The 18,087-nt window shown below is 32.2% G+C and overlaps 2 protein-coding genes across 2 annotated transcripts in view; one reads left to right on the top strand and one right to left on the bottom strand.

Moving 5' to 3' along the window:
* The window catches only part of twr (signal peptidase complex catalytic subunit SEC11 homolog C twr), a 45,596-nt gene extending 44,282 nt beyond the window's left edge, over nucleotides 1-1,314 (bottom strand). Inside the window, exon 1 of the mRNA XM_035371809.2 lies at nucleotides 1,148-1,314. Coding sequence (XP_035227700.1) covers nucleotides 1,148-1,192 — 45 coding nt within the window. The 5' untranslated portion in view covers nucleotides 1,193-1,314. The remainder of the gene's footprint in view (nucleotides 1-1,147) is intronic.
* A 1,152-nt stretch (nucleotides 1,315-2,466) lies between these two features.
* Nucleotides 2,467-18,087, top strand: part of Pkc98E (Protein kinase C) — a 68,747-nt gene continuing 53,126 nt past the window's right edge. Inside the window, exons 1-2 of the mRNA XM_035371806.2 lie at nucleotides 2,467-3,044; nucleotides 16,826-16,880. Coding sequence (XP_035227697.1) covers nucleotides 2,682-3,044; nucleotides 16,826-16,880 — 418 coding nt within the window. The 5' untranslated portion in view covers nucleotides 2,467-2,681. The remainder of the gene's footprint in view (nucleotides 3,045-16,825; nucleotides 16,881-18,087) is intronic.

Below are 18,087 nucleotides of genomic sequence, written 5' to 3'. Positions count from 1 at the left end.
TATTTATTTATTTATTATTATTATTATTATTATTGAAGGTACAAACCAGAATCTAATTTTTAACTGTAATGAAAAAGACATCCAAAGCCAGCTATCCAAAAATTTACTTTCAAAATAGCTGCCCATTCTACAACGAAAATTGTTCAAAGCACTGAGCATTTATCTTTAATTGCCCTATAACTGTCTTAAAGTCATTCAGACAACTCTCCAGATTCCAGATTTATATCTCGTGGGATTTAGATTCATTACATTATTGCAAAGCAACTATACTGATATCTGCCTAAAAGGGAAAGGTGTTCATACAGGATTTTCTAAAGGAAACTAGTTCACATTTCTGTTACAAAAGGGGGAAAACACATATGCAGTCATAGTGTTTGAAACCAGATCAAACTAAGAGTCTTCTGCAATCTTAACTGCTTGCCTGCTTACGAGCTCTTAAATCTTACGGAACATCCTACATTAAAACTGCATAAAAAAACATGAAAATATATTATTCGGATGTATAGATAAAATTTGCATTACCAAAGAAATAACAAAAACTGCTGCTAAAATTGCTACAGTTGACAAATCATTTTCAAGAATACAAAAAAGCAGTTTTTGAACAAAACAGTATGCAACTAAATTTTAATTGCTTTTCTAACTGTATTCATTATTTCCTCAATACCTCATCACTTATGTTACTTTACGTTCAGTCTAATATAAATAATTCATATATGTGAAATTACCTTGATCGTTTGCAGTTAAAGTATGACGCTTTACAATAAATAAAATTACGATAGCTTTGTTGAAAAATTCGGTACCGATTCCTTATTTCAAGACAAGTCGAGTGTTATTGAAATAGCACTTGCTCCGCACGTCACAAAAAACCAATCATTTTTTAAAAGATATTATAATTTTGCAATTGAAATTAACAAGCTGCCTTCTTCCTAAAACATATGCTACGATAAACTACTTAAAAGTGGTTAATACCATAATACATCAAGAACACAGACAAAAAAAATCAGTTATAAAATTACCAGAAGCGCTATGAAAAGAAACGTAAATATCAATTATTATGGGTTTTTCTTTTCACTCTCTAAATAAATTGTCATTCAATTTTCATTTTTTTATCTATAAAACAAATATTAGAAGCTGAAAATTTTTGTACCTGCCGCTTATTCATACGCTTCAAATCATCCATAAAGTCCAACATTTTGCTTTTTATTTCTATAAAACAATTTTTATAAAATAACTCAGTTTCTGCCAAATTAATTCACTTGAAACTCTTTCTTGCTTTCACCTGCTCGCCGCACACGTCAACTTTCCAAACACTACGTTGAGATGCACACATCCTTCTCATTTGAAGTATTTATTCAAATAGAATGCTCTTGAAAAAGACAGAATACTTACATCAAATTTATATTTATTCGAAGGAGATAAATACATACAATTTTCAGGATTGCTGCTACATCTCTCAAAAACTTGAATATATAATAGTAATTAATTATTAAAATTATTAAAGCAAATTATTATACTATAGAAACAAAATTTTCCAAGTTTCATGTGTTGCTGAAGCCGCGATTATTGAGCAGTTTCGCACAACGTTTGCCGGCTTCAATTTGATGCCTAGATTGGCGCTTCAGATTGACGAATGCATGACTATGGGTCCAGAAGACAACAAGGTGCAGGGGATGTGTGACCAGGTGTTACGTGAGTAGCAAAGAATTTTGATAAGCCAAGGCGTAGCCAAAGCAGAGGATTTAGTAAAGTTCACCAAAAGGTGGTCTCCCTTAATCATAAATACAGTTCGTTGTTAACGTATTGAGCGTCCACAAAATTTGAAATGCCTCCAATAATACCTTATGGAGAAATAAATGCAATTTTAAAACACAAATATAAATGAGCAGGTAAGAACACTGTGAGATGCAGAATGATTGGAAAATAAATTGAACAGAATTGCCAAAACTGAACTGGGATAATGATGCTTTCCCAAGAGCAGTGAAGTATAAAATACAAAATAAATAAAAGTAAACATTAATTAATGTATTCTTAACAATCTTGTCTTTCTCTGTCTTGTTAGCTTTAATGTTCTATCCATTACAGATTGTCCCTATTATTTTATATTTGAGGAAGAGACAATTGTATCAAATTATTTCAAGATACATCGAATGTTTTCATTGCTAATTCAAAGGTGAATTTTGCTAAGTTCTGCAGTTGTGCTTTGCTTCTTATTAGGAAGTCATATAACCTTAAGATAATATAAGTATATTTTTTATTAACATAAATTCTCTGTTATTTTCTTTATTTGAACTAAGAAGTAACTGTACCTTGCTCCCTCATTTCTTTTCGCCATAGATTTTTAAAATGAAGCGCATTAGGTATCTCAGTGTTCATCATCTGAACGTTTATTAATTCCTGAATTCCTTTTTTGAACTGGCAGTTGTCTTTTGCATTTATGTCTTCTGTAGAAAAAGCAATAGCGCTTGCGCACAAGCGTAACTTGCAGGTCAAGGAGAACTGTGGGATATATGACGATTGTAATGAAGCGGAATTAAGCCATGTTTATGTAGTAATTCAATAAGGGTTGTACTTAAATAAATGCAGTTTTTACTCATATTACTGACTTTCTGTACGGCAACATGAATTTATTAGTTTTCAAGTAAAAAAAAAAATTTATTTTTATTTTCCTGCCTTGGGCAGATATGCCGCATTTTACGGGAACATTGAAGTTGAAGATATGTGAAGCGGTGGATTTACGTCCGACAGAATTTGCTACTAGACTTCAAAATGTTGTAGGGAAACAACAGCCCATGTTAATTGACCCTTACGTAGCAGTTGATGTGGATGAAATTCATGTAGATCGCTCATCTACTAAACAGAAGACTTTTAAACCTGTCTGGAATGAATTCTTCACAACTGAGGTTCATAATGGACAGAATTTGGGTTTAACTGTTTTTCATGATGCTGCGATACCGCCTGATGATTTTGTAGCTAATTGTAACATTTCATTTGACGAGCTTCTGAATTCAGCAAAGGAGTCCGGAAAAAATGAATCCGATGTTTGGGTATGTTTTAATTCCTTTTCGTGTTTGTCATTGGATCTGTCCATGACTACCTGATCTGTGCATAGACATACATGAAACACAGTTCCGTAAGTTAGTGTATTTACGCACTTTTTGCCACAACATTACAAAAAATTTCTCATTTTTATTTTTATTTCCTTCCTTTGCCCTGCTAAACGCTTTCCTCAATTTATAAAACTAAAAATTGGGAGTAGGGAGTATTTAGTTAACAACTGAAATTTATGCTAAACTTTTAGCATGAAGGATGTATGAATAATGTATATATTTATGCCAGGTTTAATATTTTATGGATTTTGATGATTTTATAGTAGATTGATGATCTGATTTTCGGAATATGCAGTCACTTGTCAAAACTGTTTTGCAGATTATCTTTATGCAGTCTAAATCTGCCCTATCATATACCAGTATTAAGGTTTATAAAATATTTAAAACTGTAAGACGGTATTGTGCAACCTGTGGTCATTTTCAACTGAATGGTTAGGCTATATGGAGATTTTACGGAATTTTCTGTTAGTATGCTGAGTATTTAAAACTGTAAGACGGTATTGTGCAACCTGTGGTCATTTTCAACTGAATGGTTAGGCTATATGGAGATTTTACGGAATTTTCTGTCAGTTAAATGCTTTTCCAATCTATTCTGTTTATTGTCGTTAAAAGTTAGCCTTTATCATTTTTTAACAAAAGAAGAAAAAAATACTTATAGTTTTTGCCTTTATTAGTACTTTTAGCCTATATTTTGGTAAAGAGCATGGTAAAATCCTAGTTTACGGTGCAGCCTTGGTGCAATTTTGAAAATTATTACCAACACCAAAATGACCCGTTTAACTACTCATCGTGTATGTCCTGTTTACTACTTATCATTAATTCGCCAAAAGTAGCCAAATCCCATGTGCACCGGATACTAGGATTAAACCAAGAGCATTTGCAAAATCTTGTTTTAAGTCAAATATTGGTAGCATATTTCTAACTGTTCTTTAATGACTGCTTCTTGTATATTCCTGTGAATTGTCAAACTGTATGAAGCTGTTTATTTCAGTTCTTTCATTTTATTCTTAATAGGTACAATGATTATCTTATAATAAATAATAGTAGTCTTTTCCATTTACCACGAACTGGTTTGTTGCTATATTACTTTATTAGTGAAGGTTCAGTTTTTTTAAGTCTTTATTGATTCTAAAATTCCTGTAATGCGGTTGAAGGAACGTTCAGAATTGCAATACATTGGACAAAATTTAAATATACAAAATAATTTTTTGTTATATTTAGTAGCATACTTGTATCCACATTAAATTACTTTCTCGTGAATTTCTAAAGGGTGTACTTTGTTCATGATTATCTTATTTAAAGACCTTGTTATTAACATATTATAGTAGTTGTGTTGCATTCTGAGTCATTAGGGTGTGTTTTGAGTCATTAAGATGCGTGTTTCACATTTTGCATTCCAATAACAAGCTACATTCATAGCATGCTTGATTTTTATTAATGATCTGTAAAACAAGTGACTGTTCTATAAAACATTAGGCATAATTTTCTGTGAAGCAAAAAAAAAAAAAGTGTGTATATATATATATAGTAACCATCTGATGTTATTTTTTTTAATCTTGCTGATAGTTATAATTATTCATTATATATATATATTATATACTGTTTGTTTAAAGGTAAAATATTGATTTGAATTTTTCACTGAAGTAATTTACTATTTAAGCCTAAAATGTCTGCAAAAAACCACATTTTTAACACACAATTTACACCAAAAATTCGAAACAAAAACAAAAAATTTAGATAGCAAGAACAAAGTTTCTAACCAAAAATATTTCGCAAGAATCCATGTAAATAGCGATCTGTTTTAACTTCCATCAGAGAATGGGGGAAAAAAAAAAATCTGAATTGCACAATCTATGCAGCGTAGGAATCTAGGAACTATGCACACCTCGCTAAAATAAACTAACATAACAACAATAAATTTTAAACAGTACCATGTACACAGCATTCTGTTTTAACTTAAAAAAACATGTGAATTGCACAATCTAGACATTGGGCACAAATGAACAACTCGCTTTAATAAATTAACATAACAACAATAAATTTCAAAGAATACCATGTACACAGCATTCTATTTCAACTTTAAAAAACATCTACGAATTGCACAATCTAGATGCTATGCACTAATCAACAAAATAAACTTCAAACAATTCAAAAAAACAACAATAACAACAAAAATTCATACTAAAAAAACAATGAACATAACATTCTACAAAAGAAGAATAAAATAAAATGCACTTACTATGAATTAATGCTCTTTTGAACAGCAGAAATACCAATTTCATACCGCCTTTAACATGCCGCCACTGGCGTATTCATATGACAGCCAGGCACACTATCCAGAAAATTCATACTATGGTTCACAAATCCCTACTTCTATCATGCACAGCCACTAAAAATAATCTCCCAGACCCTCTTTCCACACCTCCAAATACCCATTGCCCCTCAACAGGACAGCCACGATGATATTTCCTTTTGCTGAACTTCAATTCAACAACTTCCACCATTTTATCTTTCCCCCCTATCTTGGCGTACCAATGAGCTCCAGTGAAAGATTTTTCAACGGCCACAGGGTTGCGTTACAACATGCAATAGCGCCAAAAACCAGTGTAGAACACATATTACCACATTTGGTGAAATTAGAGCATATATCAGAGTTGTACCCTATATTTTTATTAACTGAAAAAGGATTATGTGCTAGATAAATACTTATCTTCTACATTTTTAAACTATATAATTACAATATATATCTATAATTTCAGGAAAAATATAAATAACCTTCCCTTCAGTAGAAATTGCGTTCTTGTTTTCTGAATATGGCTCCAAATACTCTCTCAGTTCATTACATATTAAAATAACTATAAATTTTGACAATCTGAAATATGCAATAAAAACATCTTCTGGCAGAGCAAAAGCATCAACATATTTTCTATAAATTCGCCGCCGATCTGGAGATCTATGACCGTATTCTTTATTTAAATAGGAAAAACTTAAGGGCGAAAACACATACAAAGCCACTGTCTACTTAGAACGTCAGCTGGACAAGCCTGATTGATGACAGGGCAGCCCTTTTCCTTGCACTTCCGATGACTTCCGTACTCAGAGAATATGGGAAGTCGGGCAGACCTGTTTTTCACTAGTAGCAATATCTGGCAGCTCACAAACTGGTGTCAACTCTCGGAGCATAGAATAGGCATCCAGGACCCCCATAATATTTATGAAAATTTTGTAGGACCCTATAAGTATTGCGCAAATCCGACACATGCAAGAGTGAAACTGTCGATTTTTTCACTTGTACTGTAATATACTATTACAGTTTTAGGTCATTAACTTTCTAATTTTAAGACATAGAACAATGTGAAAATTTTAAATAAGTAACACATGAAATGACAGTGTCTCATGCAAAGCAAGGAAATTGAGCATTTATATTAGAAAAAGAATGTGTTGAAACATTTTCGTTTTTTTCTTTGTCTGTATTGTCTTATCTTTATCTATTTTCAGATACATTGTGTAAAAATATTTGGCAATTGTAAAATTATTATAATAAGTTAAAAAAATATCAAAACTGCTAAAATTTTTGGCGACCCATAATTAACCTTTTAACTGTCATGCCCGAGATTATCTCGGGATAGCACTGATGTTCGAAAATGTCACGCCCGAGTATAACTCGGGGTAATTTTTTTTTTGAGTGCCTCGTATTGTTATACTCGAATATATATCGGGAGACGTTTATTTCGGCTTCATCTCTCTGTCAAATCCGAATACATCTCGGGAAAAGTTAATGTGTGCTCAATTCAATAGATGACAGCACTTTACTGAAGATTTATTTTATTTTGTTCTAAACATTTGATTTTTGCAATAAAAAAATATGACAATTTGTGTACCCAAATCATCAAAATAATTTGACAGTTAAAGGGTTAAAGAAACCTTGTTCTATATGATTGTTCTCTTTGGCATGCATGAATATAGCATGACGAAAGCAATTGCGAATTGTGCTTTCTTTAACAGCATTCCATGTGGCATGTAGATAGATCATTTATAGCTGACAGCAGAGTAATATATATGTATACACGACATAAAGGTAAAAAGTTTAATCTTTGGATTATGGTAACTTGGCGAAAATTTGGCGACCAACTCTGCTACAGCAACCCTCTATTTTTTTTTTTCGCCATCATTTTGTCTTCATGAAGTAAAAACATGTTTCTTTTCTTTTTATTCACTGAACACTTTTTCCAACAATCTGCTATCCGAATTACACTTATGCTAGAAATTTTATGAAACAAAACTGCTTAATCATGACAAATATTAACTGCAAAATTGGGAAAAAGTGCAGAATCGCAAACTCCTGCCGCGTTTTTCAGAATCGCACATACACATAAACCATGTACACGTCGACTTATTTTTACTTAAAAAAACTTCCCAGAATTGCACAAAAATGGCATTGCACACACTCTTAACTTTATCCATCTACACTGCTATTTTCTCATAAATTACAAAAATTTCACGAAAATGCATGAAAATTTTGTGAATCTTTAAATCCGGTAAAAAGAACATATATGAAATTACCTGATCGCGAAAAAGTATATACCCTTTCAAAAGATGAACATTTCCACGTATAAAATAAATAAAATATCCAAAAACTTTCACCTCTAAATTATCTATTATATTATAAATGTCACCAACAAATTCTTACCACAAACATTACAAATACTTAGTGTCAAATATTTACATTATTTCCATGCATGTTTACTTCGACTGAAACGTATACCAAATTCCTACAAACATAAAATTCACAAAATAATTATCATTTAATTAAAATATAATTAAATTCAAAAACACTACTTAAAATATAAAAATCATTGCTAATAACAATTTTCCAATAATACCATATTATTTTATTTACTCCTTACATTTAGAACAATGCATAAAAATAATATCCTCAAATAATTAAAAATACTAACTTACCTAATCTTCTTCAGAATCTTGATTACGTGTCCGATAAACTTTTCTTATTTCCTCCGCTAAATAAAAAGCAAGCGTATGTGCGCCTGTTTCAGGATCTTTAAAATCATACTTATAGTTCACAGCAAGGTACCAGGTAAAATAAATAACTTAATAAAACATCTTTACTTCTATCTCGCACAACCTTAAAAAAACACTTATTACTACCCCTTTCAATCCCATTAAATGCCCGTTTCAAATTCACTTTAGTTAGGGTCATGGGATCCAAAAATTAACCAACACTGTTTCGCACAACACAAAATAAAGCTAAATACAAAATTTCCAGATTTTTTCCCGATTTCCCCCCTTTTCCGATTAAAGAACTGTAATTCGTCCATTAATGTCACATGACATATCTCATGATCTCTCATTTCCCTCACACAAAATAATGCGTAATCGGAACTGAGTACTTCTCACATTATAACCTATAACTATATTTATATATATTATAACTAAGTCCTATGTAGTAACCTTTATCGCCTCCAAAATGTTGCCAAACTACCAGTTACCATATTCCAAAGATCAGCCAAATTAGCTTACAATCCTAATTACTTTAAACTAAATCATTGCTAATAACAATTTTCCAATAATACCATATTACTTTATTTACTCCTTACATTTAGAACAATGCATAAAAATAATATCCTCAAATAATTAAAAATACTAACTTACCTAATCTTCTTCAGAATCTTGATTACGTGGCGGATAAACTTTTCTAATCGATTCAATAAAATTCTTGAATGATTTTTTCTGCGAATTTTTCCTCCATACTTCCTCCGCTAAATAAAAAGCAAAATTCTCTTTATCATAATGCTTTGGAATGGCGCTTTTTATACCACTCCACGTGCCCTCTATTGTATTCGTATGTGCGCCTGTATCAGGATCTTTAAAATGATACTTATGGTTCACAGCAAGATGTTGAAAGCCTTCATCCTCCGAATATGCATATGATTTCCAGCAATCAGATATGATTATTATACCAGGTAGAATATACTTCTTAATAAAACTTAATAAGCAATCTTTACTTCTATCTCGCACAACCTTAAAAAAACACTTATTACTACCCCTTTCAATCCCCATTTCGAATTCACTTTAGATAGGGCCATGGGATCCAAAAATTAACCGACATTGTTTCACATAATACAGAAGTTAAATACAAAATATTATACTGCAGATATTTTTCCAGATTTTTCCCTTTTTCCGATTAAAGAACTGTAATTCATCCATTAATGTCACATGACATATCTCATGATCTCTCATTTACCTCACACAAAATAATGCATAATCGGAACTGAGTACTTCTCACATTATTCCCAAAGTCTTAGGTAGTAACCTTTATCGCCTCCAAAATGTCGCCAAACTACCTGTTACCATATTCCAAAGATTAGCCGGAAAAAAATTATTTGTTCTGTTTTTTATGATAATTTGTTTTAACCCCATCGTGCCGACTGTCACGTCTACGTGCCAGCAATGAACACACTCACCTCCCGGCCGACACGCAGGCGAGCGAGAGCATTTTCCCGTTCACTACCGACTGTCACGTATTTGTGCCAGTGTCCTAGAAGGTTTGAAAAACTATAATTTCTGCCACAAGATGGCACTGTATGTCCATATGGTTTCAGATACATGTCTCGAAATGAGAGAAGCATGACTCACATACACGTGTTTTTGATTATATAAACAAATGGGGAAATAAATGTTTCCGAATGGCGTGATTTATGACGTCTCTTTAAATCGCACTTTATTCGCACGTGGTAGTTGTTTACTGGAAGTAGAGAAGTTTTATTTGCACTAAAGCGTTGGGTATTTCGGTTTGTAGTTCAGTTTTTAGAAAATAATTAGATCTTGTTAGACGTGAATTCTTTCTGTTTTTACCTTTGCAATGTCGAAGCGTCGAAAATGTTCAACAGAGCATGAAATTGCAGAAATGATGCAAAATATTTCAGATATTGATTCTGAAATTCTGATATTGATTCTGAAAGATTAACTGAAAGACATTTTCCAAAACTTTGTTCAGAAGAAACTAAGAAAATGAGACGACGATGCTTTGTTTGTTCATTCCCGGAAAAATCCTCCAAAACGGCAAATGAGTTATTACGAGTGCAAGAAATGTAACGTAGGACTGTGTGTAGATCCCTGTTTTCAAATTTTTCATACGAAAAGAGAATTTTAAGTAATATATTTACTTTTCAGCTGTATAATGTTAAAAGTCATAAAATGGTGAGTAATGAAAATAAAATGTGTAAAATATGCATTTAAACAAGAAATAAGGTAATTAAAGTATATAGTATAAAAATATCTATAAAGCATAAGCCGTTTAAATACTCTATAGAACATTATTAAACAATGCGTTGATACTTCAGAAATTTCATGGATTTAGGCTTAGTAGCAAAAAAGCCCCCGGCCCTGGACAGACGCTCGCGTAAGACACTTGCCGGCCTCCGCGATAAGCGCACGTTTGCGCTACCTGGCGCGAAGGGGTTAAGATTCTGGATGATTCCTTGATCTATTGGTTAAGCTTTGCAGTTATGTCTAGCAAAAAATATTCAACCTGAATAGAAACTCAGTTCTGGAAAGCTTTTGTGGTAGGTTGTGTTATCCACAAATAAGAGAATTTTACGCGTTTTTCTCAGAAACTGCTTTTAACCAATTACTGAACATGTCCTGTGTCATCCATGCTTTTGTATTGAATACATAATCAACTGACAGTGCTCGAATTCCTTTAAAATACAGTGGATTCTTGAACTAAGCATTTTGTTACTATCGTATTAGCACAAATTAAAGCTGTAATCCTCTGTTTACTGCTTTCACCTCTTATATAAGCATCCCCTTTAAAATGTAATATCTTGTTTGTCAAGCATTAATAAAAAAAAAATGCAATTTTGTTCATATTAAAAATATCTTTCGATAGGTAAGTAGAGAAAAGCCCTAGCAGTTTCTTTCCAAAATTAGTGCTTACATCTTTGTTTACATTAAAACTTTGACCACATACAGTTTCGTGTGGGCCTTGACTTAAATTGAGAAAAACCATCCATCACTGCATTTAAAATTTTCAATACCCATTCGACTTGCAATTAATCAGCTATGGACTGCAATAGGGGTCAATTTATTGGAAAATTACGAGATCTAGCCTCCTGGAACCATAACAGTAAAGCAATTTTTAGATCTTTTCGGGACCCATTTCTCATGCATTTTTTTCCCTTAACAAATTTAGATTTTCCCCATGTATCTAAAATTGACCTTGTTTTCCAAATAAGTAGATAAGTTTTTTTTTTTTTTTTTTTTTTTTTTTTTTTTTAAATCTCGTGGGCAGTAGGACAGTAGCAACTAACATTTAGAGGAAACATACTAGGAATGTAGTCTTGTGCTTCTTTACATAGAAAAGAAATACAGATGATATTGACATTTAAAACAATAAATACAGAGTATATTTTCTCCATTAAATGAGGAAAAAAACATTTTTTCATCAAATTTATAGTTGAAATTAACAAAAGTGATGAAAATTAAGTTCGAATTCATGAAATGAGACGTTTTTAACATTAATTACAATACAAAATTTTGGGGGGGGCTCTTTGAATTAGCTCGAATTAACACGCATCTGTTGTACTTTATATGAAATGCACATTCAAATACACTACAAAGTCTGTAATCTGGACGTCCATTATCCGGAATGATCTATAATCCCGACCTCAAAGAAACAAACTTTTTTTTGTATGCTTTATGCAGGCGTGTAATACGTTTACGCATGTGCGTTTGATGTATAATGGATGGTATAAGCTAGGCTAAAATTATCTTTACCGATTCTAAGGCATTTAAGTTAATGTTGCAGATTGCGCTATTCCTTAATCTTCTAATTGGATACGGTTTATTATTTTTTGCAGACTGTTAGAGCAATTTTATAAAAATTAAGCTTGAACTTTCGATTATGTCAAAAAGAGTTTCCAATTCTGAAGCTGCCAAAGGATCTACAAAGCAAAAGCATGTTTTGATGTCCATCAAACAAAAAGTGGAATTGCTGCAAAAGATAGGTAAAGGCATATCCGTCTCAAAATTATGCGAGGAGTATGACATTGGAAAGTCAGCTGCGTATGACATAAGCAAAAAGAAAAAGGAACTTTTTGTGAATTCCCACACCTCACTTGCAATGAATAACAGAAAAAGGGTTCGTTATGCTAAAAGTGATGATCATAACAAAGTGATGATTGAATGGGTCAGACAGTATCGCAGCGAGGACGTGCCATTGACGGATCTAATGCTAATGGCTCAAGCCAGAATATTTCATGAAGAAATGAAACACTGAGTGCACATATTTGACAGGTTGGTTAACCAAATTTAAAAATCGCCATGGTATAAGGCAATTAAAAATTTCAGGGAAAAAGCTTCAGCTGATACTGAAGCAGCTAAACAATTTGCAGATGCATTCATTGAACTCATTACTAGTGAACTATTATCTCCGGAACAAATTTACAATGCTGATGAAACTGTTCTTTTCTGGCAATATGTACCGTGAAATACCTTGGCAACATCTACAGAAAAGGCTCCAATTGTTGTCAAAGATCCCAAAGTGAGACTAACAATTTTAGCTTCCTCAAATGCTGCAGGAACGCACAAGTGCAAACTTTTCGTAATCGGGAAACATGCATGACCTCGAGCGTTTAAAGGAGTAACAATTTTTCCCTTATATATTGCGCAAATAAAAGAGCATCGATGACACAAGCGCTGATGAATGATTGGTTTCAAAATCATTTTATGCCTAAAGCTTGGCAACACTTGAATTCAGTTGGTTTACCTGATGACTCAAAAATAGTCCTGATTGTTGACAACTGTTCGGCACATACTTAAAGTTTTAGTGAAAGATGATGTATCTGTATTATTCTTCCCTCCAAATTGCACGTCTATCATTCAGCCTATGGGCATGGGAATAGTGCACGTGCTAAAATGCAAATATAAAGTAGCACTTTTAAAATGTATGCTAAATTTCTTGAACAATGGCAAGACTATTAAAGACTTTTTGAAATTTTTTAGCATAAAATGTGCTGTGGGGAGCATCGCAAGTTTGTGGGAGGATGTATCTTCAGATACATTAAAAAACGCTTGGCATAATTTATGGCCAGCTACCATATTTCATGGTGAGTTCGATGAAGATGATAGCCGTGAATTTGAAGGTTTCATGAAATTTCAAGGAAATTTTCCAGTTATTGGATTTTGTAAAGAGATGTGGAGAAGTGGTAATAAATGAAGATGATATAACAGAAGTTTTTCATTGCGACGACAATGCCCCAATCATCAATCAATTAACGGACAGTGAAATCTGTAATATGGTTCTAAATCCAGAAAATACCTCTTCCGATAATGAAGAAAGTGACAGAGAGGTTATTGAAAACAAAAAAATTTCTATTGACAAGTTAGTCGGTATTCTCGACACAGCAATTACAGGACTTGAAAGTGGAACTTTGTAACTGAACAAGAAATTATGTCTGTTTATAGAATTAAAGAGAAAGTATTGGCAGAAAAAACGAAGCAACTTAAACAACTTACATTGAAAAAAATGTTTAATAAAGTAAACAAATAAATATTAAGCTTTTTTTTTTTTTTTTTTTTTTTTTTTTTTTTTTTTTTTTTTTTTTTATAAATTTTGATACCCTTTAGATCATTAACCTCTTTATCTCATAAATTACGGTTTCATATTTTTAATTGTATAATTTCTGCATGCCATCTTACCAGATTTAAATTGATGATCTATAATCCGGAATCGCCGAAGTCCCGACGAGTCCGAATTACGGACTTTGTACTGTATATATATTTAATTGTCAACATAGCGGGTTCTACTACAAAATTCCACATTTAAATTGCTGCAATATTTCAGAATTTATCTTTCAGTACTGAAGGAACTGAAATGCAACAGAACTCATACGATATGATCAGGGAGGTCACCTTTCATATAAAAGAATTCAAATTCAACGGAACATTTATCTGATTTGAGTGATCAGCGAAAATGAAATTAGGTTAGGGTGACCAGAATTCTTAACTTTTCCTTTAGTTCCAAATTTACTTAACTACAAATCTTCTAACATTAAAGTTTACTTATCTTGAATGAATTCCATTGATTGGACATTATCATAACTTTTGGTTTTAGAAATCCATATGGGGGCATTAATTTTCAGCCCTTTAGCTGGGCTGTCAGTTTATAACAAGAACATAAATTTCCTTTCTTTAAAATATTTTCTTTTAAACGTAATAGAAAGAAGAAAGAATTGTAAGCAAAATATTACAGCTTGAGGTGAACTGTATAATGTTATACCATAGTGCTTCCAGAAGACCATGGCGCAATCGTGTTTTTGCTCTCTGCTATTGATGACACAATCCAAATTCATACTTTAGGGAAGGAGGAGAGCAAATTTCCTTCCACAAGTTCAACATCAGAACAAGAGGAGAAAAGTTAATACAGTTTCTGATCTGTTACACAGGTAGCTTTTCTTCTCTTGTATATTAATTGCTTCCTTATACAAAGTAAAGGAAGTCAAAAATTCACAAAAAATTCCGGGAAACATATTTCAATGAAAATATCCATTTTGACTTCTATCTAATGCAATTTAGTGATGTTTTTATGTAACATCGCTAAATCGCTAGGAAAATTTTTCTCCAAACGGGGGGAGGGGGGTAAGGGAATTATACAACTTATTTAAAATGGATTCAAAAGAGATTTTTCTGTAATGTTCGTAGGTTCATATGTATTTCACATAACGAGTAGCCTCAGAACATTGACATTTTCTATATAGGACTGCTATATCATGTAGCTGTGCACCTCCCTTTTTGGTTGCAATTGGCCACAACAAAAGTATATATATACTAAATATGTATGACATGATATGGCTAATTTGGAACTTGGCGGTGGCGTAATAGATGCGTAGCGAAATACACTTGGCAAGGCAGACATGGCTGGATTCCAGATAATTTTATTATTGAGGAAAGCAATCCTGGATTAATATACGGACGGGCAACTTATGCATCCTACATTTTTATTAGCTTAGCATATATTCCTTGAACAAAGATAGTAGCCGTAAAGCATCTGGCCAGGAGGAAAGCTTATGTGAAAATGACACAGCAATTCAGAGAAAGAAGGGAGGGAGTCAAAAGTTTCAGTTGAGTTAAAAAAGTTTTGGTTTACAATGTAGTGATTGGGTAAGAGGTATCTGCATTAAACATAACGTAGGACTGCATGATTAATTTGAATGACACAATTTAGACTTATAGCACTTTTTTTAAGGTAGAGGGAGTTTTCAAATTAAATAAAAAAATAAGAGATTATAGGCAGTTAAAATTAGACGTTTGCTTTCATATTTTTTATCTTACATATATATACCACTTTGTTACTCGGCTCAGTGAGCTCAGTTTTTTTTATTCTTATATGTTGGTAAATTGTGCATTTTTTGCTTTAAAAATGATTGTTATTCTTATTTCCAGTTAAGATTTGTATGCCTTTAGGTAATCTGCATGCAGTAGTTGTAGCATTATCAACAATTTAAAAGTTGTTTAATTGCAGCTAAGCCTATTTTTTTTACCATAGCAACCATATTTGTTTACATTTGAAACTTAGCAGAATAGTGAATTAAGTCTTTTGGCACCTTCAGTGTGTTTTTGCCAAGTGGGATCAAAAGGAAACTTTTAGTTTTGCACACCAAAAAAAAAAAAAAAAAATCTGCCTTCTTGCTGCAATGCTCGTTTTTATGTAAAAACTGTAATTTTAAAAAAAATTGGGTACTTTTCCGTTTTGCCGGCGCAAACGATAAAGTCGCCAATAATGGTACAACTGATGCCAAACGGAATATCTTCGCTAGTAACCTTTTACGCTTCCTTTTCAAAACAAGTCGCAGCCATTTCTTATCAGATTGATTGTTTCTTTCAATACTGGCATACAATTACATAAAATTTTTACATAGATAGCTAAATTTTATGCCTTAAGACCATTCGCGGTAATTAAGTTAATTAGGATGCAATCACACCCGAAGCCGAAAATATAGAAAAGGCAAAATCAAGGGTTAAATTCAACAATTCTAATGAGAATGCACTAGCGAAGTAAAGCAAGGCAGTTTTACATAATTTCTGAGTAAGCTATTCGTACGAGTTGAACTAATTCTTGCATTTAAACTTGTATTCTATATTAAGATTTAACTTGAAATTAATGTAGATAATTACTGAGAGAATTAGTTTTTTGTAGCGTAGTTTACGTGAGATGAGATCACTTGGGGTCACGTGATACAAACCGGCGAAACGGGATGTTGAACCATGAAAGCATAGTAAATTCTTAAATTAATGGGTTTTTACAAATTTATTGTCTTTATTTACTAGCTTTTTACAAAATTTTAAACCATATTAAAATGTTTATGCCTTCAAAATAAAAAATTCTTGGAACTAACATTTCTTAAAATTTTTTATGTGTATACCTGTATGCTGTCGCCAACAAAGTCTACTTGGCGAGATTTGCACCGGCGAAACGGAAAAGTACCAAAAATTGTTTTAACTGTATTTGGTATTTTATGTTTTCCTATAGCTTTCAATTTTTTAAAAAAAATATTTTGAGTTTTATGTATTTTTGCCTTCCCACGAAGTGAGAACTGAATTGCATATAGTTTAATATTTCCTACAATGAAGTCGTATGGTGGACACATCAGATTTTTTTTATAAATGTTTTCCTCATAAATACTTTTGCATGTTTGCAGATTGATTTGGAACCTGGTGGGAAAATTCATGTTGTTATTGAACTTATTCCTCAAGGTAATATTTTTATATTTCTCTCTAGTACTTTTTTTACTATTCTGAAGCTTAATTGAAAGGCATTGTACATTTTTTAGCTATATCAATTAGATTGTGCTTATTTCACATATTTATCTACATGCATCTACTTTTAATTAGAAATTTGTGTACATTTCTGTGAACAGAGCACCAGTTATCAAATGTGCACATGCACTGTGTACAGATCACTGAGAAAAACATCAGAGAGTTGCACAGATTTGGCATTGTACACATTAAGCATTATATATGTTATATGATGGATTACCAGGGCCGATATTAGACATTTTGCTACTGATGCAGTCTTTTTGGATACTAAATTCTGCTACCTGTTGCCTCTCTTATTTCTGAAAATTTTGCTACCCCTGATTTCTAAAAATTTTGCCGTCCCTAAAATATTGTTGTCCAGTGCTTCTCTAAATTTTTACAATTTGGTGCATCTAAATCCTGCTGCCCAGTGCAACTACATTGGCTCTGGCAGCAGCCATGTGCATTACTGGTATTTCAAGTTAATTTTTTTATGAAGCTTTACTTATCCTTATTGTTGCTGAGATCTAGTTAGATTTCCAACCAACATGTATATTTGGTATTAAATGTTGTACCATTAACTAAAAAGTAGTGAAATATTTAAGCATAGAACTAATTTTGTTTTTGTTTGCCAACAGTAGCTATTACTTTTATTTAAGGAAAGTACATGCAAAGTGATATATTTGTATGTTTTATATATTAAGAAATTTATATATATTGAAAAAAAAAATAATAAGGAGCAGCTTTCAGAGTCAGACTGTTTCCACTCTAGACACCCAGTAACAGCAGGCTTTATTTTTCACTAACAATAGATCTCCTTTTTCTCACAAGAAGGGGAAATATCTTATTTCCAATCAAAACATATATTATTTTTAAGAAAGTTGACAGAAATTTCAAGAAAAAAAAAAAAATTTCAATTAAAAAAATTTTTCATGTCAACAAAGTATTGGATATTATGTCATATACCTTATACATCCATTTTTAAATAGATTTTCGCTTGTTTGCTGTGCATCCTTTGATTAAATCTTAAGAGCTGATAATATATATCTTTAACATTAATATCTGTATAACATGAAATGAAAATTTTAAAATGGAAATGGAATCTTTGGTTCTGTTGTAATTTTTTAACCCTGTTTGTATTATAACTGAATGAGGTATGCAAAGT

The sequence above is a fragment of the Stegodyphus dumicola genome, chromosome 6, assembly GCF_044657685.1.
Source record: "Stegodyphus dumicola isolate Sdum_Otavi_A_Nest chromosome 6, ASM4465768v1".
Taxonomy (NCBI): domain Eukaryota; kingdom Metazoa; phylum Arthropoda; class Arachnida; order Araneae; family Eresidae; genus Stegodyphus; species Stegodyphus dumicola.
Note: the sequence above shows the minus strand (reverse complement) of the source record. Positions and strands in the feature narration are given on the sequence as shown.